The 23524-nt window shown below is 49.1% G+C and overlaps 1 protein-coding gene across 10 annotated transcripts in view; it reads left to right on the forward strand.

The window, feature by feature from the left end:
• Window positions 1-11994: 11994 nt before the first annotated feature.
• PAPLN (papilin, proteoglycan like sulfated glycoprotein) overlaps window positions 11995-23524 on the forward strand; it is an 87133-nt gene continuing 75603 nt past the window's right edge. For 5 of the 10 annotated variants that reach the window (XR_011504662.1, XR_011504663.1, XR_011504664.1 and 2 more), the window contains exons 1-2: window positions 13162-13223; window positions 14900-14959. Coding sequence is in view for 6 of the 10 variants with exons in the window: in XM_014835629.3 (XP_014691115.3) it covers window positions 14906-14959 (54 nt within the window). In the remaining 4 variants the exon portion in view is untranslated. The other 5 variants (XM_070513959.1, XM_070513958.1, XM_070513961.1 and 2 more) reach the window with 5 other exon arrangements.

Below are 23524 nucleotides of genomic sequence, written 5' to 3' on the forward strand. Positions count from 1 at the left end.
GCCAAGAGAAGAAAGAAGGGGCCTCCCACAGCCAAGGGGACCAGATGAGCTGATGTTCCGTGGGCAGATGTTGAGGACATCCACGTTCTTCCTCAAGAACCTCACAATGGGTATTTTGTGGTTTTCCTTCCGCATTGCCTTCCATTTCAGTGCACCTTTGTGAGAGTGGGGCGGTGGCGTTCAGGCCCTGTGCACTTCAGTTGGACGATGCACATACAGCCGTCAGCCTGTGGGCACGTGGCACCTCTGAATGGGGCTTTGCCAGGGCACAAGCCTTCTTTCTCCACAGACGGCCCTTCGCCACGGTGATGAGACTGTAGCATTTGTGAGAAACTTAGTTTCCCCTGGGGCCGAAGAGAGGCCAGCCTTTCCTCTTTTTCCTGCTGCTTTCTCTCCAGCCATATGGTCTGGTTTGGGGTTTTCCCTGGGGTTTAGAATATTTTTTTCCTGTCATGGAATATTTCTTGTAAGAAACTAACTTTAGAAGTAGTGGTACTAACCTGAGTATAAGTAAAAAGCGGCTCGTCTTAGGCAGTGGAGAGCTGCAGGAAAATAAGAGCTATGCAAAGCAAGAGCGGGGCTTGCAGCACCAGGTCCTCTCAGCTCTGTTTCTTTTCATTTAGCCCCCTTTTCCCAAGATTCTCTCTTTTTCTCCTCAGATATGTTGCTGCGTGGGTATTATCTTCTAGAAAGACATGCATCTTAAAGCCACTTGAACCCCAGTTTGTGGTTTGAAGCAGGCCTGTGGGAGCCCCGTCTGGAGTAGCTTGTTTGTGCGAGGGTGCCACATGTGCTGTATCTCTCGTGAAAGGTTCATCTCAGAAGAGATGTGGTGTGTGTGTGTGTGTTTAAATCCACCCTATGTATTATTGTCCTACGTAGAAAGATTGCGATAAACGTCACTTTCTACAAGATGGAACTACATCCCAGTGTAGAGAGACCACACCGTCTTTCTTTAAATCGCCAGTCTCACACACAGAACTTTTTCTTCGTACTTTCTTAGAGTCCATTCAGTTGTTTCTGAAATATCAAAATGCTAGTCTTCCACCATGAAAAACAGAGTGCCACCAGAGAAAATAGAAGCCATTCCACTGAGGGTGTACTCTCACACAGGGCGAGGGGTGGCTGTGGAGCGAAGCGGTACAGCATGACCAGCACTGCCGCCTGCTTAGAGAAGAGGAGGAGGACAGGAGGCACAAGGGTGACCGCTGACGTCCGGCTCTGACTGGCCTGCAGGATAAAGAGAGTTGAGGTACAGGATGTTGCTGTCAACCAGCCTGGGGAAATCCCAACCATATTTGGAAGATTTGAGGATTTTTTTCAAAGAGGAAGGGCTTGCTTTCCTGTTTTTGATTCTCACTGCCTTCATGTGTGGTCCTAGGATCACAGCTCTCGCTATAAATGACTAAATTTTTTATCAGAAAAAATAGAAGCTTTCTAAGCAACTTGGAAGCAAATCGTAAATGAGCAGTTTATTTCAGTACAGAAGCAACAACTAAAGAAGTAGTGTTTTTACTTTTAAACTCCTGGATCTCCATTTTTAAGGTGTCCATTGGTTTGAAAAATCCTCTCCCATAACAGATGCCCAAACAAATAATATATTTAGTACTTGTCCTTTACTGGGCCTCAAAAAACTGTGTATGTGGTCTTGATCCTAACTTGTAGGATGTGAGACAGAGATTAAGCTACTACATAGGGTCTTCCAGGGTCAGACTTCTCAAGGGAGCCTCCGGTCCTGACCCCCAGTGCCCGGCCTCGCGTGTTCAACTATTCATGCTCCAACCCTGGAAGAAAGCTCAGAAACCACTACGAAAAGATCTGTTCAATGTCTTCTGTGTTCCTGGCATGGTGCTAGAGTCTAAAGATACGAAGATGAGTAAGATATGTCCTCAGAATGCGGCTGTCGTCTCTTGTTTTCTAGTATATGCCATCTTGAACTTCTCTAAAATACTGGGTACTTGTCAATAACCCCTTTTCACGGTTACCGTTATTGAGGGCTTCTAATTTTGAAGTTATAAAGGTGACTTGATTCTTCCAGAAGCCAGTCCTTTCGATAGAGTACTCCTTTTTCTCTAAATTTGCTTTGGAGGGTCTATCAAGCACAGCCTGACCCGCCCTTCTCCTCACCACCAAGGGCGTCCTGGACACTGAGTTTGGAAAGAGACTTGGAAACTGGACATTTGGTTTTGTCCTGGGGTGAAACAATATCACCATCATAATTTTGAGCCCAGAAGTGATCTTTGTGGTCTTTTCACCTCCCTTTACATAGGAAATTAAAAACAATGGTTTCAGCTCTTCACAACCCTCTGAAATTGCTGAGCCGAGTGTACCAACAAGGCTGGCATCACGCTTACGTCCCGCATCATCTGGATGGCATCATCTGAACAGTCCTCCACTCTGGTAGGAAACACCTCAGATTTATGTGTTAAAAATCAGCGTGGTGCTGAAATGACCCCTGTGAATATCAAAGCCATTCCCCAGGACCTTGGGCAGTGTTAACAGCGCCCTGAGGAAGGAGCTCGATCCACCCTGGACCCTGCAATGTGGTGGTAGCACTTCAGCCTGGTCTGTGTAGCAGGAAAGATTTCTCAGAAAGCAGTTTTCCTTTTAGGATAAATAATTGTTGCTACAGGGCAGCTTCAAAGTCGACCCTCTAGAGGAGCGAGCGCAGAATTGTCTTGTTTACTGTGCGGTTGGAGGGGCCGGGACGCGGCTTCCGCAGCAGCATTTACTCTCACGTGTTCATTCTCTGGCTTTTGCTTCTGCAGACATTGCTTTGTACATGATTCAGACAGACTGTGAATACATCTTTTTTAAATACCTTTCAAATTCTTGGTAAGATATAATTTTGATAGATGATTGCAGATTTTCCTATATTTGTCAAGTTAATAAAGACCGCATGAATACAGCTGTGTGCTCGTTTTCTTACATGAAAGTATTATAACGTGTAACTTTGTTACTGATGTGTGAGAACTGTTCAGCAATTATCAGGAAACAGTTTAGGAACAGAAATGCCTCATTTCTATTCTTCACTCGTAAGAAAGTGGTATGAATTATAGGGGGTGTGATAATAAATCTAGTTATGAGAAGTTTCAAAACTATTCTAAGAATACTTAGTTTCTGAAAATATAGTTTCTAGAAAATATCTAACTCAGTGTAAGGCTGTCAAGACAAGAACTTACGGGACACGTGTGTTGTAGTTCAAGTCAGGTATTTCATGTGCTAAAAGATCATCTTTTAAAAATTATGTAGGACACGTGAATGGAACAAAGCAATGTCACTTTTACTCCTGGTAGAGCATAGATTGTCTATCACCGTATCCCCAAGCTCCACAGCACCTTTGTTTTAAAGAGTGAATCACGTACACAGTGTTGGGAATTATTCATCAGAAATAAGTTTGGCAGAAAAACCAGAGTTGGCCATTGTCTTGAGAAGGAGCACCTAAGAGATGGATGCACTCCTGGCCACATTGGCTAAGGGCATCAAGAAATGGAAGGTGTTCATCCCCTCCTTTTAGAACTGGAGGCATCATTTGCTTTTATGAATCTTGTGGGCAGTGTCACTAGAGTCTGCCACAGAAGCATCATGATTTGTCCTCAACAGCTGGGCGAGGATTCGGATTTTTAGGGGCCCTGACAATGGTGCTCTTGGTGAGAATGAAGAATGCCCTCGAGCAGGGTTGAGAAGCAACAGTAATGAGGCTGGATTTCCTGCATTGCTAGGTAAGGACCGGCTGTCTGTAGCCCAACAGTTCTCTCCCGGGACCCTCCTGTGTGCTGTGAGTGTGGTGTGGCGAGACCCTGCCCACCAGTAACAGCACCTGGTTAAAAGTGAAATGGAAGCATACTTGAGTACAACAGGTACAACGTTAACTCACTACCACGCTTGAATGGGAATGCAGAGTGAAGGAGGGATCAACAAAAGATGGCTTAAGATGGGAGTTTTCTCCAGACGCCAAGTTTGGGAAAAGGGAAGAATCTAAGTTGGCAAGAAGGCAGAGAACATAGACTAAAAATTAGGAAGGAAGAAGTATGTGGAGGACACCCAAGGATAACTGGCTTTTAAATTAAAGTGATTTATCCAGAGGAAAACCCAGTTAGCAAACCAAATCTGTTTCCATGTTTACTGAGAATATACCTCCTTCCTTAAATGACTTGTAGAAGCCACGGAGGAGGATGCCCAGACCTCCCGCAGGGGCCCTTCAGCAGTGTCTTACGATTGACTAAGATGCTTCTTCCGTGGGCTGGCCCTTCTAACGGAGAGAGACAGAAGAGCCTCAGAAATCAGGTTGGTTGGGTTGTTAATTCTTGGGAGAAGGGGTGACATACTCTTGCTGCCTCTGTTTGTCTTTTCTTTTTTTCTAAAGTTGTTTCGATTATGTAGTAACCCAAGGGCAATTCCTCATGCAAAAATTAATGGATTTTATTACCCTTTTACCCATAGCGTACCTCAAGTGGACTGCAGGTAAAATTCTGGTTGTGATTAGTCTTCCTGGCTAGCAGAACTAGTCAAGAACCACTAAACTCAAAGATATGTGTTCAAAGATGGTTTTAAAGTGGCAACAACCCTGGGAGCCAGAGAAATCTATTTACACTTAAATATCTGAACTTAAGTGAGTTTCTCCTCTGGGCTGGTGCACGCCCTCCAGACGTGGCAGCAAGGTGATGGGCGCTTAGTAGTCCCTCGAATACCTGCTGGGAAACTGAGGAGAGGTTTTGGGGTCTTGATCCTGCACCTCGATTTTCAAAGATTTTGTCCACCGAGAACTATAGCTTGTTAGGTAATAATTTGTTTTTCTGTTTACTAATCCAATTTTCCTACATATGCCATAAAATAGCATTAAACTTAATTGTCCAGTGAGGTGATGGGGTTTTAACTTGCATGACCAGGTAGTGAATGTACGCTTACTTCAGGTTTTCTGAAATGTTGAAAACGACTTCCGTGCCGCCTCCTTCTGTTGTGGGAATCCGCTTGGGAAGCCTGGTTTCTGAGACTCCTGACCGGGCTTCCCCGGCCCTTTCCCTCTCCGTTCAGGGGTCCTCTCTGGAATAACCCAGCCAGAGGACCACCAAGTTTGTCTGGAAACTTCATCAAGCGTGAGGACTGTGACATCCTAGTGCAAGGGGAAGGGCTCTTCTGTCCGGGGTAACCTGCGCGGGGCCCAGGAGACACAGAGGACAGGAGGAAGGTATCTGGCTTCACTTTGATTTCTTTCATGCCTGTGCTCTAGGGCAGGGCTGGGCCAGACTTCACGTGTTATTAATGTGGCTATTCTGGCTCTCAGGTTACTTCAGTGACATTCAGAAGTGAGTTCCATGGGTGTTTGTTGAGGTCCTTCACCTGTTGTCAGAACCCCACATTGGGGCTGGCCTGGTGGCATAGTGGTTAAATTTGCGAGCTCTGCTTCAGTGGCCCTGGGTCCACCCATTCAGATCCCCAATGTGGACCTACACATCGCTCATCAAGCCATGCTGTGGTGGCGTCACACATAGAAGAACCAGAAGGACTTACGACTAGGATATACAACTATGTACTGGGGCTTTGGGAGGAAAAAAAAAAACGAGGAAGATTGGCAACGGATGTTAGCTCAGGGCCAATCTTCCTTGCCACAAAGGAAAAAACACGTACTTTTTTTTTTTTTAAAAAAAAGAATCCCACATGAAGCCAACTTGCCTGGGGAGTTAATGTGCTATTGATGACATAGTCCATTTGACTCTCCTGTTATGGAGGATACTGCCCTCAAAGCCAGGGCGCCCCTTTTGTGTCAGATGGGCCCAGGGCAATGACCCCAGAACTGCCCACTCTGGGGAGAGACTGAGACCCAGGTCTCCTCCCTACCCCTGTCCACAAATGACAGGCCAGCCTCTGGGGGACTCTCTTGCTAACTGCCAAGGATTGGCACTCCCCCTTTCCTCTCCTGTGCTATAGATAAACTCACAGATGTCATAGACTTGTTACCAGCGATTATGCAACTTTTGTCATTAAAGATATGATTCACCAGAGAGGCCGGGGTGGGGGGGTGCTGCCTTGCTCTGCCAGACCTGGCTGATGTGGGGCTGGAGGGCGGGGCTCTGGGCTCCCCGTCGGCACTGGGTGCTGGGAAGGCTCTGCCTCGAGTCTCCTTCTGGCAGCGCTTCAGCCTTCTGGTGGGTGAGGCCGGCCGCCCCCTCAGAGGGCCCCTGCCCCTGGGGCTGCAGACAAGTCTGGCCCCATCTCCCCATTGGGATCCCTGCCAACCCAGCTGTTTCCTGCAGCTCCTCCCTGACTCACCCCCTCTCTGCCCATCCCCAGTGCGTTTTCTCACACGAAGCCCCTTCCTCCCAGACTGTGTTGCCCCAGGATTCTGCCTGTGCCTGGGGGAGCCCCCCAGGACCTGCTTCTTCCCTCCGGTTCCCTGAGGGTTGACATCCCTGCGGCTCCCCCCTCCCTCCCAGACACACTCCTTTGTCATTCTCAGAGCGAGCCAACCTTTGTCTGCAGACTGGCTCTCTGGACCGGGAAACTGGCAGAGGAAAACGTTCTGTTCACTCTGCTGCCTCTGAGCCAGAGGAGGGAAGCCAACATGGCAAATTCACACAGACCACAGGGGTGCGTCTCCCGGCTGGCCACCCAACCACCCAGATGGTCAAGTGCGCGTCCTGCTCCCCGAGGTGTTGGGACAAGCCACCTGGGGGTAAGAGGGAGCTGGGTGCGTGTATTTGCCATCCTTTCCCAGGGGCTCCTGGGAGTTGCTCAATAACTGTCTGGTGGATAAATGAAGTAATGGGTGAATTAAGGGTCCACAGGAGGGGATTTCCATGCAGGATGATGTAAACAGGGCACGTGTGTGGGAACATGTTTTAAGTAAGAACAAATATTAACCAATTTTGCCCTTGTTTATGAGGCTGTGCTGGAAAGTATGGAGCCTGAAGTCAATTGGCCTTATCTGCTCAAGAGACCCGCTATTTATAAACAGGTGGTTAGGGCTGAATGTAAACAGGATCCTTCCAAGGCACGTTTGTGACATCTTGAGAACGTGTGGGTTTGTCCTGAGTCAATGTCACCATGCTGAATGCAGGAGGAGTAAAGGATAAGTGTGGTTCTTAACACTTCTACTTACCCCTCATTTAACCAAAAAAAGTCCCAGGGGAACCAAAACCCATTGCCCCATAAAACCAGTGGCTGTGAGCGTTTACTATTAATGTGCCCCAGACACTGTGCTAAGCCCACGACAAGCACTGCCTCAGGTCGTCCTCACCTCACCATTTGAGTCGGGGCCTGTTCTCCTCATTTGACAGGTGAGGAAATGGAAGCTTCTAGAAGATGAGGAACATTCTCAGACTCACACGGCAAGTAGCTGGGAGAGGCTGCTCCAGCCCAGGGAGCTCTGAGGCCAGAGCTTCTGCAACAGAGGGGTGCTGGAGACCCATTTCTGTCCAACCGGATGATCTCTTTTGGCCCCCCCTTTTCCCCTCTGTAGAATGCAGTCTGACAACGTTTCTCAAATTTTCTCACTGAAGCTGCTCAAAAAATAGAGGAACATAAGAGAGCCTGGAGTCTAGGACAGACTCCAAAGTGGCAGCCACAGGCAGATATGTCTCTGAAGTTTTAAAAAAAACAAAGTTTTTGTTTTATTTCATAATGTGTTTTGTTGTTGTTTTATTCTGGTGAAATACACACAAAATTGACCATCTTAATCATTCTAAGTGTAGAGTTCAGTGGCATCAAGTACATTCACAATGTGCAACCATCACCACCATCCATTCACAGAACACTTTTCTTCTTGCAAAACTAAAACTCTGTCCCCATTATACACTCACTCCCAGGCCCCCGCTCCCCCAGCCCCTGCTAGCCACCGTTCTACTTTCTGTCCCCATGAACTTGACGGCTCTAGGTGCCTCATGTACGTGGAATCATACAGTGTTTGTCCTTTTGTGTCTGGCTTATTTCCCTAGCATAACGTCTTCAAGGTTCATCCATGTTGTTGTGTTTGTTTTAATATAAAAATAACCACGACACTGTCATAAACCAACACCAAAAATATTTCACCCCTCTGCCTCACACACACCACCCCCCAGTCTTAAAGCTGATGTTCCCAGAAGCTGTGCGTTGTCATTCGGTGTCTTTCTGTGTCCCCAAGACCACATACCCCAGTTTTAGGAGCACTTCTTCCCCACTCTAGCTGACCGTGCAACCCGGCCACAGCTGGACCTCAGGTCTCTGCCGAGTGCAGGCCTGTGCCGGACCCTCTGCCACGGTGTGTGTGTGTGTGTGTGTGTACTCGCGCGCCCGTGTGTGTGTGTGTGTGTGTGTGTGTGTACTCGCGCGCCCGTGTGTGTGTGTGTGTGTGTGTGTGTACTCGCGCGCCCGTGTGTGTGTGTGTGTGTGTGTGTGTGTGTGTGTACTCGCGCGCCCGTGTGTGTGTGTGTGTGTGTGTGTGTACTCGCGCGCCCGTGTGTGTGTGTGTGTGTGTACTCGCGTGCCCGTGTGTGTGTGTGTGTGTGTGTGTGTGTGTGTACTCGCGCGCCCGTGTGGAAGGAAGGGGGTGAGATCTCTGAGGCTCCAGCTGCCGGGAGGGAGCAGTCAGGAGAGGTCTTCTGGAAAGCCCTCCTTTCTCCCTTTCCTGCTGCTCTCTGGGCTCTGGTCCCCCCGCAGCAGCATCCTGCCCCAACTCCACCTTCTTCACCCTCCTCCTGGCGCCCTCTCCCAGGATCTGGCCTGAGGATGGGGCAGATGGGGTGGATGTGTACCAGGCTGGATGTCACCGAAGGACATCCCAGCAGTTCTGTTCTTTCTCTCTGAACGGCCCTTGTGTCTGTTGGAAAGGTCGGGGGATATTTCTGTCCCAGCTTTGAGGATGAAGCTCCCCTCCAAAGGCCAGGTGGCTTATCTCATGACAGCCACTTGTCAGACATCCTGAGCATTGCACTTCCCACCCCCGTGGTCTGGCTTGGTGTTTCAAGGTCCTGCCTTGAATATGGCAGCAAGAGGGTGGGTGTGGGATCTGGAAACGCAGCATCAGTTGACGGGCAGACTGGCACCGAGTGTTTCAACGACCCCCACTTCCCAACCCCGGTTCCCCCGACTTTGTCTGTATCAAGGGAAATGGATATGAGTGTTGGAGGGTGGGGAGAAGGTAGAGGCAAATGGAGAAATCCTCGAACGTGAAGAGTTCCTTTTGCCTTTTGGATTCCCAGTGGGCTGTAGCATAGGCTCTGTGACTTTCACGGTGGAAATATTTGAATATTCAGGTTGTAAGACTTGTTTCGTTCTAACACTGGAAGGCAACCCCTACTAGAATGTAACCTCCCCAGGGCAGGACGATCTGTGGTTGGAGCCCAAGCAGGAGAGCCGATGGTGCATCTCTCGCCAGCTCCCCGTTAGTGACACTTGGTGCTTGAACACAGCCCTGGAGCAGTTACGCCAGGGAAACTGATCAACGCTACAAAGCTGTGCTTTTCCCTCCAGAGAGCTGGTTGCCCAACATTTACCACAAGCTTCCGGTACAGAGTAAGCACTCAGTTATTCAAGGAATGAACAGATGAACGAACAACCAGCACCAAAAAGAGAAGGAGGGTGAGAAGCAGCATTCTGCATGTTCAGTTCCACAGACACCATGCGCTAAGGGCTGCGGGCAGAGAGGACGTTTCTTGTCCGGGACAGCCCAGCACCTGAGCTTCCCATTCGGGGAAACTGCCAATTCTTGTTTCTCGGTCCCGGCAGTCAGGGGACAGGTACGCTCCTGCTGGGGTTGGAGTCTACAAGGGCCATTCGGGGCTTTTTCTGAGGGTGACATGGGTCAGTGTGGCCTAAACGTGATGGTGGCAGTAGTCCAATGTCCAGCAGAATAGGTCCTAACCAGAACCCCTCCTGGGTCGTGATGTGACCATGGCAGGGATTCCACCCCATTTCTGTGCCTGATTCTCCAGACTTCCTGTCAATTCCATGAGCTCCAATGTCCTTCCTCTAAGCTACTTGTATGTTTCAGTTAACTAAGTCTTTTCCTGTGGTTTGCAACCAAGAACGCTGTGTGTCAGCTCAGTTTAGATGTACAAGAGGTCTACTGGGGAGATGCCTGCGAGGATAAACGGGGAGGGAGCAGGAGCAGGGAGAGCCTTCAGAGTGTGGTGTAGACCCCAAGTGTCTGGAGGCTGTCAATCACCCATGCTTCCAGCACCACATTCTCTTGAGGGGCCCCTTCAGGGCCACCACAGACCTCCGGTCCAGGGTACAGTGATGAAAGAGAGAGATCCCTGCCCTTGCAAAGTTCACAACAGAGGGAAAAAGAGGGACAGATACATCACTGCACTAGTTCCAAGGTGCTAGGGCCAACCCCGCAGGTGGGAGCACAGAGGCCTTGTAAGGGAAGGCTTCCTGGGGGAGGTGCATCCCAGGAGCCCTGAGGCTCTTGGGGTTTTGCTCTCTTCTCTCCAGCTTTCCATCCCAACCCAGCCTCACAGAGAGATCTGGCCATTACTTCTTAGCTGTGTCCCTGGATCTGCAACCTGCAGAGATGATGGAGATGTAAGGAATCCAGGACACAGGCTGAGGGAGCAGGGGGCAGAAGGAACTGCAGCAGGCTCCCCTTCTCTGAGATTTTGCTTTCCGCAGTTTCAGTTACCCACGGTCTGAAAATATTCAATGGAAAATTCCAGAAATAAACAATTCATGTTTTAAATTGCGTGCCATTCTGACTAGCATGATGAAATCTCACGCCGTCCAGTTCTGTCCTGCTGGGGACCTGAATCATCCCTTTGCTGCATCCCCAACCACTGACAACCATGCTCCTGACATCCAACCATTGACATGCTTGATGATCCTCCTTCTGACATGTCGTCAGAAGGTCAATAGTAGCCTGACGCTACATCACAATGCCTACGTCATCACCTCACTTCATCTCGTCACATAGGCATTGTATCATCTCCATCATCACAAGAAGAAAAAGGGTGAGCACCATAAGATATTTTGACAGAGAGAGACCACATTCATAGAACTTTTATTACAGAATATTGTTATAATTGTTCTATTATTAGTTATTGTTGTTAATCTCTTACTGGCCTAATTTATAAATTAAACTTTATCATAGGTATGTATGTATAGGAAAAAATAGTATGTATAGGGTTCGGTACTATCTGTGGTTTCAAGCATCCACTGGGGGTCTTGGAAGGTAGCCCCGGGGACAGGGGGGGACCACTGTAACTTTTATTGAGCACCTAGGGGAGCTTTATAGAAGCCAGTTACCACCACCACCGCCCCCCCCCCCCCCACGGCCCCGCTGTGTGAGGCGCAAGTGAGCAAGTTGACGCTTAAGGAGGTGACACGATTTGCTGACATTCACCTGGCAGGTTCCCAACCCAAGTCTGTCTGCCTCCAAGGGCTCTGCTCCTTCTGCCTCCCGGCCCCCCAGCGCCCCAAGCATGAAGTCTCTGGTGCAGCCGGCGAGCACCCAAGGGCCCATGCAGAAGGGAGTTCACAAAGGGAGAGACGGTCTTACACTATTTCCTGAATCTTCTTTCTAAACCACCATTTTTTTTGTGCAGCAATTATGTTCTGGGCACTGTCTCACCATGTCCCCTCTGAGGTAGCGGTGAGGACGCCAGGCTTGAAGAGGAGAAATACTTGCCTACGCCAGTAACTGCTGGCGGGTCCAAGGCTGCCCTTTAACCCTGTGTGGCTCCTACCTCCCCAACCTCTGGGCCGGCTTCGCAGCTGGGGTGGGGAGTAAGAAATCACCGCCTGGTGTCTGAGAAGAAGGGATCACGGAAAAAAAACAGAAACAAGTCAGGAAGGTGCCTTGGCTGCGCCACCCCCCCCCCCCCCCACACACACACACACAGCCCCTCTCGCAGGCTTCCTCCACTTAGAGGGGGACCTTTGACCAAGCTCAGAAAATTCCGGGCTGGTGGGGGCAGGGAGCGAGGCTTTCTGAACGGAAGAAACTATTTTTCCTTTTCTAGAGAGGTTTTGGGTAATTCCACTCCCTTCCCTGCCAAGCTTTATCTTTGCCTAAGTATTCACACAAGTCCCCAGGGCTCCATACAGCTGCTGCTTCCTCTGCTCCTCCTTGATGGGTGAGAAATGGGCCAGAATCAAAATGCCTTTGTTTAATAAGCATTTTGTCTGAGCATCAGCCCGGAGAGAAGAGCTGCAGGAGCCGGGGGTCTGAACGGGGGGCAAGCTCCCCGCTGGTGACTTTTCTCTGCCCCGGTGGAGGCCAGGGGAGAAATGACCCACGGCTGGGAGTAGACAAGGGGCAGAAGAGGATGGGGGAAAGGGACCAGCCTGTGACCTCCCCACCTCTCATGTGCCCCAGGGCCAGTGCTGTTTTCCCAGGGATAGGTGAATTCCAGTTCCAAAAAAGGGATGGCAGGCAAGGAGTGCCTTGGTTGAAAAAAAGGTCAACTAGGAAAGGAAATTAAATTTGTCGTATTTACTGAGCCCCTAACTTGATCCCAACTAGTGCCCTGGGCAGAGGCAATAAGATGCAAGCGTCACTCTCAGGGACCTCACAACTGAGTCAGGGAGACTCAGAGTCCCAGTGTGACACACCGCAGGACTACAGCAGACAGGGACAGAGACTGAGGAGCAGGGGCCACCAGCTCTGCCTGCTATGGTGTGCGGAAGGCTTCTAGAGAAGGTGACTTTTGACCAGGGTCTTGACGGGTGAGTAGGAGTTGGAAAGGTAGAGGGGGTTTGGAGAGTGCATTCTGGGCCCCAAGCTGACTGGGAGGTGGCAAACAGCAGCACGTGTGTGGAAAAACTCAGCCGCGGCAGCAGTATAGACGTCAGGTGTGGAAGACAAGCCTTCCGCTGGACACAGAGGCGTGTCGTACGTAAGGTGGGCGTGGAGCGGGGATGGCACCGAACTGGAAGGCTGGGGCGCAGAGGAATTGGGACTGGAGAGATGTCTGGTGCCGGCCCAAGAGAAGAGAGATGGGGCGGGAGGACAGACCATGCCTTGGCACACACCCAAGGAGATGGAGGCCCTAGGCATCACCGGTCACTGTGGGGCCTCTCCACCCGGGCACTGTCGTCCTGCCGCGATTGGGGGTGGGTGTCAGCAGGGCTGGGTGGGGGGAGATGGGGCGGGGAGGAAGCCAGCCAGCAGCGGGGAGAGAAAGTCCAACCTCCGCTGGCGTTCCGGGCTGCAGGGCGGACCTCCCAGGCTGGGGCTGGGGCGGGGGCGGGGGCGGGCGCCGACGGAGCGGCACTGCGTACTGCGCGCCCTGCAGCTCCGGGGACAGGTAGGAAGGCGCGGGGACAGGAACCCAGCGGCGGGGCGGGGCCGCCCAGGGGCTGCTGCAGGAATTCTTCCCCACCCGGCTCGCAGGGAGGGAGAGCAGAGTCGGAGGAAGGGGGGCCCGGAGGAGACGCCGCCTGCGGCTCTGCCCGCCGAGGGGGGCGCAGCGCCAGCCCGCGCTCCGCACCGCGCGCCCTCGGCAGGAAAACGCCGGGAGCCGCGGGGGACGGTGCCGGGCGGACGGACGCGACCCGGGCGGCCCCGCGCCGCCGCCCCCGCCTCCTCGGTCTTTCCCTCGGCCGGACGCCGCCCAGGCGCGGGGCCCGGAGACCGAGCGCGCTCCCTCCCCGCGGGGCCGCACCTGCCCTCGCCCGCGCCTCGCGGCCGAAGCGCCACGTTCCCGCCGTAGGGCCACGGGCGCGCTCCCCGGGAGGGTGGGATGGTGCGGAGCCGGTGCCGGGGTGGGGGCGCCTCCTCGGGCGGGGCGGGCGCGGGGAAGATCCTCGCCTGGGGGACGGACGGAGAAGGGTGTCCCGCCGGCCTCGGCCGCCCCCGCGTCTGCTGGGTGCGGCGCGCAGGGATGCCAGGCGCGGGTCCCCGGCAAATCGCCGCGCGCCTGCGGTCGCAGTTTTAAGTGAAGTTCTTCGCTCCTGTCCTCAGTCTCTCCTTTAGAGAAGCATCGCCTGTCGCTTACGTCCGTCATCAGCCCTAGAACGGGGCTCCGGCGGTGAGGCCGCCTCCCCTCCCGCACGCGGCTCTCCCCGGAGGGGGCGGCGGGGAGGCAGCGCACTGCCTCCCTCGCCCCCGCGCCCCGGGAACCTCTGATTTGATGGCGAAAATTTAAGAACCAAATGAATCACTGCTGGTGCTAAATTAGCAGAGCGTGTACGTGGTTAAATGTGCTAGGTTACATTCTGCCGAACTCGACTTACGTATGTTGTTTCGTCCTTGTAAACTGAAGTCATTTTATTCTTAAAAAAAATTAAAGAGAACATCGGTAAAATATAGGTTTTTAAATTTAAGCATACAAGTCAGTACTTGTTTAATGTTTTGTACTGAACGGGGCACATTGCTTATGTCATTCTCCAACACATGTACACTCGTGCACACACAACGCACACACACACCGGACTGCACTCAGACACTGTCCACACTGCACGTGCACGCAGGACATGCATGCACACACCGAACTCCACGCAGGCACTCTGTTTACACACACCACACTGCTTATGGAGCCTGCTGGTGGAACTTCCCCAGCAGAGAAATGCTGGCGTGGGTTATAAAGTAAGATACAATTAACATTTTAAAAGCATTTGAGTTGAGTTTTAAAAGTGTCTTCAGAGACTTTAGGAAAAAAAATAACGAGTTTTTAAACAACTGGTATAATGGCTTTTAAAAAAGGAATCTCTTGCTGAATTTAAACAGCGAGTCTGATAGCTTTGATTCTGAACTCCCTGCTTTCAACAAGGAAGTGTTTTCAATTGCCCTCTTTTTTTAAGTCTCTGAAGCCCTGAAAGAAGTGACTCCTGAACTTTTGGAAGCCAGTTTACACGGGCTTTTTCTCCCCTGCGCGTGTGAGCGGCGCCCCGCGGCGTTCCCTCCCTCTGCTGTTCCCCGGGCCACCCGTGGGCCACGAGGCGGGAGGGGCCCGCCGCGCCGCTCACCCCGTCTCTCCCGCAGGCCGAGATGCGGCTGCTCCTGTTCGTGCCCCTGCTGCTGGCCCCGGCGCCCGGGTCCTCGGTGAGTGCGACCCTGCCCGGCCCCGGGAGGAGCCTGCTGGGGAGGACGGCGCGAGGGGCTCGGCCGGGAGGACGCTCGGGCTCAGGACCCGGGAGGAGCCGACCTGCCGCCGGCTGGAGCCCCCTGACTGCTGGAGCCCCCTGACTGCTGGAGCCCCAGGCGGCAGCAGTGACGGTGACATCCCCAGGAGAGGACCAATGATGGGAAGATGGGGTGGGAGGGGGCGACACCTCGCCCTGCCCGCGCATCCCCCAGCTCTCTCAAAAAAGGGGCGTGCCGGGCAGGCTGCGGGGGCACAGTTTGCAGGAATGGCAACTTCCCAGAGCCCTCCCCCTTCTGAAGGTGCTGGGTGGACGGTAATGCTGCAGAACCCCCTCCCTGGGGTGGTCTTCCAGGTTGGAAGGAGGGGCGGGGACAATGATTGCACCAGCCAAGGTGCAGCCAGGTGGACCATCCCCCCAGACGCCTACTCGGGCCCAAACTCAGCTGCCCTCAGCTGGGCTATTTGGGCTTCGAGATTTGGGGTCCAGTCATTCCCCCCCATGTGGGGTTAGCATCTAGAGCAGGGCTGTCCAATAGTGCTTTCTGAGATGACAGAAATGTTCTGTATCTGTGCTGTCCAATAAGATAGACCCTGGGTTCACGCGGCTATTGAGCACATGAAATGTGGTTAGTGCAACTGAGGAACTGAGTTTGATTTGATTTGATTTTAATTAACTTAGATTAGCCACATGCAGCTAGTAGCTACTGCATTTGTGCAAATTTACAGAGTGGACACGGGAAGGTAACTGGCAGAGTAGCTGTTTCATGAACAGGGGCCCATAGGATGGGGGTCCCTGGAGATCATTCCTGGGTCCTGAGGATATTCAGAGAATCTTCTAGACCACAGGGCCCACCTTTGGGAAGGGGAGGGTCTGCAGAGCTGGGCTTGGTCCTGGAGGCCCCTCCTGCCAAGCTTCTCCTGGCGTGGACAGGATGGAGGGCACAGAGGCAGCCAGGCCCTGTCCTGCCCCTGGAGAGCTCTCCCCAGGGGAGACCCTCAGCCCTCCCAGCCCTCTGTGAGGCAGGCAGGAGATGCAGGTTGCAGGTTCCAAACTGTCTGCTGCTTGGGGAGGGTGGGGGCAATGGCCCCGTGGAGATGTGAGTGGAGGAGGGGAAGGGCCACGACGGGCAGGCAGGGACAGATGGTAGTGGTGGGCAGCAGGCACTCCTCCAAAGCCCCATGGATCCAGCATGGGCACAGGTGGGTGAGCTAGAGCCCTCCTTCCTCATGTCCTTTCTACCACCTGCTGGCTTCCCACGTCACCTCAGCTGGCCATGGCCCTCCCTAAGTGCCACACTCTGAGGTCCTTGGCACAGGCTTCTTCCTGGTGCCTGGTTGTCTGGAGGCCGCAGTTCAGGTGCGGGAGCCGTGGCGCCAAGACCCCAGGATGAAATCCCACAGCTGCCCCTTAACAGCTGGGTGACCCTTAGCATATCACCAGGCCTTAGATTCCTTTAATTTGCGGTAATAATGCCCTCCCACAGGTTGCCGTGCAGATGAAATGAGTCAAGGTTTACACAGCGCCCTGGTCCTTTGGCTGCTTTCTCCCTTAGAAATACCTGAGGAGCCTTCTCCTGCCCCCTACTCCAAGTGTGTGAGCCTCCACGGGCTGGGCCTGGCCTGGCCGGGCTGAGAATCTCCTCCCAGCACCCTGCTTGTTGGGGGGCGGGGGGCGTGGCCACGGCTCACAGCTCGGTTGCCACCCCCCGCCGCATCCCCCAGCACTTCTCAGGATGGTCCTCAGTGCTGACAGGGATCGGCTTGAACAGAACGAGTAGATGATTAAGGAGGAATAAAGCAGAGGTGCCACCACACTCCTCTGGCCCCCCAACCCCAGGCTGGTCAGGCGGAGGGTTCCTGAGGGGGCTTCCCATCCCCTAGCCTCCGCTTCCCTTCCTTCTCTCTCTCTCTCTGTCTCTCTCTGTTTCTTTCTCTCTCTCTGTCTCTCTCCTTCTCTCTCTCACACACACACACACACATATGCACAGTGGGCAGCTGATCCCCTGGGAACAGTGCAGCAGAAAGGGGGCTCCTGAGTTGCCGCAGGTGGGAGTTGGAGGAGTGGGTGGGGTGCTGAGAGCAGCAAGAGGCAGGTGAGGACAGGTCCAGGGTGAGGTGGACTGGACTAGCTCATTCTGGCTTCACACCATCCTGCAGCTCATAGTTTGGGTAATTACAGAGGAACAAAGCTTGCCTGTGCTGTTGCTGGCTGAATGTGCTTTCTTTCCTCAGACAGCGTGGGCTGGTGCATGTCAACTTGAAAAAGCAAATTTGCCTGTTTTATCCTCAAAATGAATTTATTTGGGAATAGCCAAAATAATTGCAATTTGGAGATGTGCATGCTGTGGCAAACCATAGGCAAATCCAGAAAACAAAGGAGGGGAGCTGCTTTTATAGAGAAAAGGGGGAAATAGGAAGGAGCTGTTCTAAATAAAAGTCCCTTGGGGGAAAAGTAACAGATCAGGGACCCAGAGGCTTCTCATTGGCTGAGCTGCAGCATTTCTCATTGGCTGGGCTGTTGCCAGGCGGCAAGAGAAATCTTCCTTCAGTAGTAGTTTTACTTCCTGTCCAAGATGGAAGGATAGGTCTCTTCCTGTTTGCTGTAACTGGTGATGTAGGCTAGGGCATGAAAGCTTCCTGACTCCAATTTAGTAAAGGTTTCTTTCTTTTATTAATTTCTACATTTCCCCTTTTGATCAAGATCTTTCTCCAAAAGCATCACTGCTTAACAGTCAGGTCTCTGCATGTAGTGGTCTTGTCCCTTGGTGCCAAGAAGGACCTTTCCTGGTTGTTGTGTCCCACATTGGAGGGAAGGTGCATAGTGGGTGAAAACCATCTAGGCCACATTTGAGCAAACAGGCAGGTTAGGAGGAGAACTCTCATGCATTTCCTATTCAAAGTCTATAGTTGTCTGAGGTCGTAGGCGTTGGAAATCATTTCAAATTGTTGAGCTAACATCACTTTTTCGGGCACGTCATTTTTACAGAGGTTCAACAAGCAGTAGGTACATAACTTCACAATAAGTATACAGAGTAAGATTAAGAGCAAACTATGAGCCCAGATTACAGGATGGTTCTAAACCAGGAGCCCACACCTGAAGGTAACCAGCTGAACAAATCAAGACAGTGGATTGGTAGGTGAAATTTGTTGTAGCCAGTGTGCTTTCTCACTAATCTTACATAATTGGGTTTCCACTTCCCCAGAGGCATTTATGAGCAAGAGGAGGTGTTTCCCACTGCACAGACACCTCCTTGCTCAGCAAGTAGATAATCAAGGGCTATACCATTATCCAAACCTACCTTGGCCAGTGAGTTAAGCAATCGTTGCTGAGCTTAAGTTGTTTTGGCTGTGGAGTTAGCCAACTCTTCTAGTGTCAGAGAGAGCTTCTCGATCACTTGTTGATTGGTACTTGCTCCGATCCATGGGAAGGAAGCTCGTCCCATGGAGGCAAACTGAGTCATGTACGCCTCCTGGAAGCTCTTGTTTAGAGCAACTATGGGGATTTGATGGGAGAGACCAATGAGAGGTCTCTGGTTTTGCAAAGAGAACAGGACAGTGAGTACAGCCAGGGTACACTGTCCTTGTAGTCTTCAGCTGTCAAGGCAACGAGCTGCCCAAGCATAATCTATAGACTCATTCATCGGCATAGGGGTGTTAGCATTATATGACCAAGGCTCAGATACTATGTTGTCACATACCAAGAGGTTGCCTAGATATATGGATATAACAAGAAATTTACAGACGGCCTGGGTTACATTGGTGACCCCACAGAATTTTTCATGCAAATATTCAAAAGATCTTGTTTTCCCCTCCCAAGGCTGGGTTAGAGTAAAGCAAGGAGCAAGTTTAAGTGGGCTTAGTACCCCGAGTCGGTAGGATGGGCTGGCAGATCAATTTAGATAAACAACAGCATCTGGAGTCCCAGTGACAGTACTTATAGGGTGAACTAAGGGGTCATTACTGTCTTGAACAGACCGAGGTTTCTGATGGCAAATTCAGCAAACAGAGGTTTCCCCCTTTTGCAAGGGATTGGGAAATGCAAACAAGGGCATTGTCCTTCTAGGAGAGGGAGGGAGAAAGTAAAGAAACAACAGTGGGCAGAGGGTGTACAGGCCTGGTCCAGTCATGTCAGGAAAGCTGTCGCCTCACATGTCAGCTGCTTCTCTTCCTGGTCAGTTTGATTTGAGGTCTCCGGTGTTGGGTCAGGACCAGATGTCAGGTGGAGCCTTTTCAGCTGTGAGATGTGTACCCAAGGCTCGAGTCCCTGAGGTTTGGCTGTCACCTGGGTGGGGATAGTCCCTTCCAAGGAGATTTTAAGGGCAGTAAAATTGGAAACGTCAGTTTGGAGTATCATAGCCAGACCTTTAAGGAAACAGGAATAATTCAGGATCCAGTCCAGGTTACAGGTATATAACAAAACCTTGAAGACAATAGGACTAGAATTTAGTATCTACAAAGGTGCAAGCATAATTTCTCTCTCCACAATAATCTCTAGTTTTAAATAATGATAATCATAGTAAAACTAATTTGTTTGTATTAAACTTGGCCTGATTATTTATATAAATGCAGCAAGAATAGTGATTGACCATAAAAGCTTTTTTAAAAGATTGTTTGGCTGAAACCTTGTAAGCGAGCTTCTAGGCTGATTTTTCAAGCAGTAACTGAAAGCTGTCTGGTCACGTCTGAGTCTATGGACATCTTTCTTGAATATAACATTCTAGTCCAAGTCGTGGTAAAATAGCCAGTGTTTCCAACTGTGTTTTGTTACAAGGAGAACAGACCTTCATGAGCCCATGCAAAAACGTGTATTGTCATGAAAAGAATACTTAAGAGTTTCCGAATTCTGGATGGATCAGGTGGAGAGAAAAAGAAATGTTTTAACCCTTGTTGCAAAGATATACTCTACCAAATTGCTGTAAGTTACAGACAGCTTCAAGGAGAGGAGAAAAAGGGGTCCTTTACACCTGGAAAATAAAGCATCAAAGCAATCATTCCTTCACTCCAGTTCCACAAGCTCCCACCCAGGTTAGTGTTATGAACTTAAAGTTATCAAGCCTGCACCCAGAGTACTCGTCAGGTTCTTTCATCAATCTCTTTGCAAAGGAAGCATATTTGTAAAAGCATCAAAGTAAAACAATAACTGTCTATAACTAACAAAAAAACTTTTTAAAAAGGCAATAGGGTTGGGGCTGGCCTGGTGGCGCAGCGGTTAAGTTCGCATGTTCCGCTTTGGTGGCCTGGGGTTCGCCCATTCGGATCCTGGGTGCGGACATGGCACTGCTTGGCACGCCATGCTGTGGTAGGCGTCCCACGTATAAAGTAGAGGAAGATGGCCATGGATGTTAGCTCAGGGCCAGTCTTGCTCAGCAAAAAGAGGAGGACTGGCAGATGTTCGCTCAGGGCTAATATTCCAAAAAAAAAAAAAAGGCAATGGGTAAATACAATTGACAATAAAATTTGGGTATTTTTATCCTATACATTTTAGATAGTAACTAGGATTACAGGTAATAACATTATATTAGGACATATCAGATGTTTAGGAATTTTATATGATTTCTAGAACACTTTTTAGTAATATTCATCCATACACTATAACTTAAAAAGGCTTATTATCACTTATTCAACCATGCTTCTCATATAACTCGACACACCAAATAAGCCTAATTAGTGTACTCTCTCTCTTTTTACAAGGAGAGGGAATAAAATCTTTTGTTACTAAACCTATGTTCAATAATTAGTGTTTCAGTATTTTATCTTGTTTGGAAAATGATTTAGGTATTCAGTGACTCTCCATTGTTTAGTTTAACTTAGTATGAACTTCGATCTTATTTATATTTATGTTAATTACTTACTTTTAACAGTCATGCTAGGATTAGACGTTAAATAGTCAACCATCATCTCAAGTTACTTTCTTGCTGACAAATTTTGTAACAGAGACGGCATGAACCTACATGACTAGTACACTCAGGCGGAGGAAAAAATTGTACATTTTCACTACACCCAATACTAAAAAGTCTGAAGACATGCCCGTTTTTTATTTATACGGACAACCTTAAGCTAGCTTTTATTTACTAAAGATTAATCCTAGATCACGTGAACCTGAAAAGCATTTAAATTAGTTTCTATTATGTTTCTGAGATTTAGGAATACTTAATTTATAAGTGCTTAATTTCAAGCCAATTAAATAGAGGTTTTTACAAATCAATTCTCTCAACGCCATCTGGAGGTAGAAAAATATCACATCTCTATAAGATACGTACATACATACATACATAGACACGTAGACATAGATTTCATTTTAAACTTTTAGCCATGTCTCGGTACAAAACTCAAGAGTTGGATGCAAGTTGTATTTCTGGCAGATGGACTAAAGAAAGGTTCCTTGTTCAGATGGCGAAAGTCTTTTACTAAAAACTTTTATTTGCATGCTGTGAGAATCCTTTTAGAGCTGTATTTGGAGTCATTTTGTCTGTTATCAAAAGTCTAGGGTAACTGCTATTTACAATTTTCTTTCTAGTTGTTTATTTGCTCCACTTAACTTAGGAATTAGGACTTAGCATTTGAATCCTCAGAGGGTCTGACTGTTTTTTTCTCAAGCTAACATTGCTTTAGATCATTGTATAAATTTCAGTTGTACATCAGCATATTTCGATTTCTGTGTAGATTACATCATGTGCACATCCAAAGACTAATTACCATCCGTCACTGCACACGTGAGCCCTCTCACCCCTTCCGCCCTCCCCCCACCTCCCTTCCCCTCTGGTAACCACCAATCTAATCTCTGTATCTATGTGTTTGTTTGTTGTTGTTGTTGTTGTTCTTCTCTTCTCCTTATGAGTGAGATCATGGTATTTGACTTTCTCTGTCTGACTTATTTCGCTTAGCATAATATTCTCAAGGTCCATCCATGTCGACGCAAATGGCAAGATTTCACTTGTTTTTATGGCTGAGTAGTATTCCATTGTGTATATATGCCACGTCTTCTTTATCCATTCATCCCTTGATGGGCACTTAGCTTGTTTCCAAGGCTTGGCTATTGTGAATAATGCTGCAGTAAACATAGGGGTGCAGTTGTCTTTACACATTCGTGTTTTTGTGTTCATTGGATAGATACCCAGAAGTGGAACAGCTGGATCATATGCTAGTTCTATTCTTAATTTTTTGAGGAATCTCCATACTGTTTTCCATAGCGGCTGCACCAGTTTGCACTCCCACCAGCAGTGTATGAGGGTTCCCTTCTCTCCACGCCCTCTCCAACACTTGCTGTTTCCTGTCTTGTTAATTATAGCCATTCTGATGGGTGTGAGGTGATATCTCATTGTAGGTTTGATTTGCATACCCCTAATAATTAGTGATGTTGAACATCTTCTCATGTGCCTGTTGGCCATCTGTATATCTTCTTTGGAAAAATGTTCAGATCCTTTGCCCATTTTTTAATTGGGTTGTTTGTTTCTTTGTTGTTGAGTTGTATGAGTTCTTTATATATTTTTAATATTAACCCCTTATCAGATATTTGGTTTGCAAATGTCTTCTCCCAGTTGTTAGGTTGTCTTTTCATTTGTGATCGTTTCCTTTGCTGTGCAGGAGCTTTTTAGTCTGATGTAGTCCCATTTGTTTATTTTTTGTTTCCCTTGCCTTGTGAGACATGGTTTTCGAAAAGATGCTGCTAAGACAGATGTCAAAGAGCCTATGTTTTCTTCTAGAAGTTTCATGGTTTCAGGTCTTACATTCAAGTCTTTAATCCATTTTGAGTTAATTTTTGTGTATGGCATAGGATAATGGTCTACTTTCATTCTTTTGCATGTAGCTGTTTAGTTTTCCCAACACCATTTATTGAAGAGACTTTCCTTTCTCCACTGTATGTTCTTTCTCCCTTGTTGAAAATCAGCTGTCCATAGATGTTCAGGGTTATTTCTGGGCTCTCGATTCTGTTCCATTGATCTGTGTGCCTGTTTTTGTGCCAGTACCATGCCGTTTTGGTTACTATAGCTTTGTAGTATTTTTGAAATCAGGGAGTGTGATACCTCCAGCTTTGTTCTTTTTTCTCAGGATTGGTTGGCTATTTGGAGTCTTTTGTTGTTCCATATAAATTTAAAGATTCTTTGTTCTATTTCTGAGAAAAATATCATTGGGATTTTGGTAAGGATTGCATTGAATCTGTAGATTGCTTTAGGAAGTATGGACATTTTAGTTATGTTAATTCTTCCAAGTCATGAGCACAGAGTATCTTTCCATTTCTTTGTGTCATCTTCGATTTCTTTCAATGTTTTATAGTTTTCAGTGTATAGGTCTTTCTCCTCTTTGGTTAAATTTATTTGTAGGTGTTTTATTCTTTTCATTGTATTGTAAATGGGACTGTATTCATAATTCCTCTTTCTGCTATTTTCGTTGTTAGTGTATAGAAATGCAACTGATTTTTGTGTGTTGAGTTTGTATCCTGCAACTTTACTGTGTTTGTTTATTATTGCTAATATGTTTTTGGTGGATTCTTTAGGGTTTTCTATATATGAAATCCTGTCATC

The sequence above is a fragment of the Equus asinus genome, chromosome 7 (genome assembly GCF_041296235.1).
Source record: "Equus asinus isolate D_3611 breed Donkey chromosome 7, EquAss-T2T_v2, whole genome shotgun sequence".
NCBI lineage: Eukaryota > Metazoa > Chordata > Mammalia > Perissodactyla > Equidae > Equus > Equus asinus.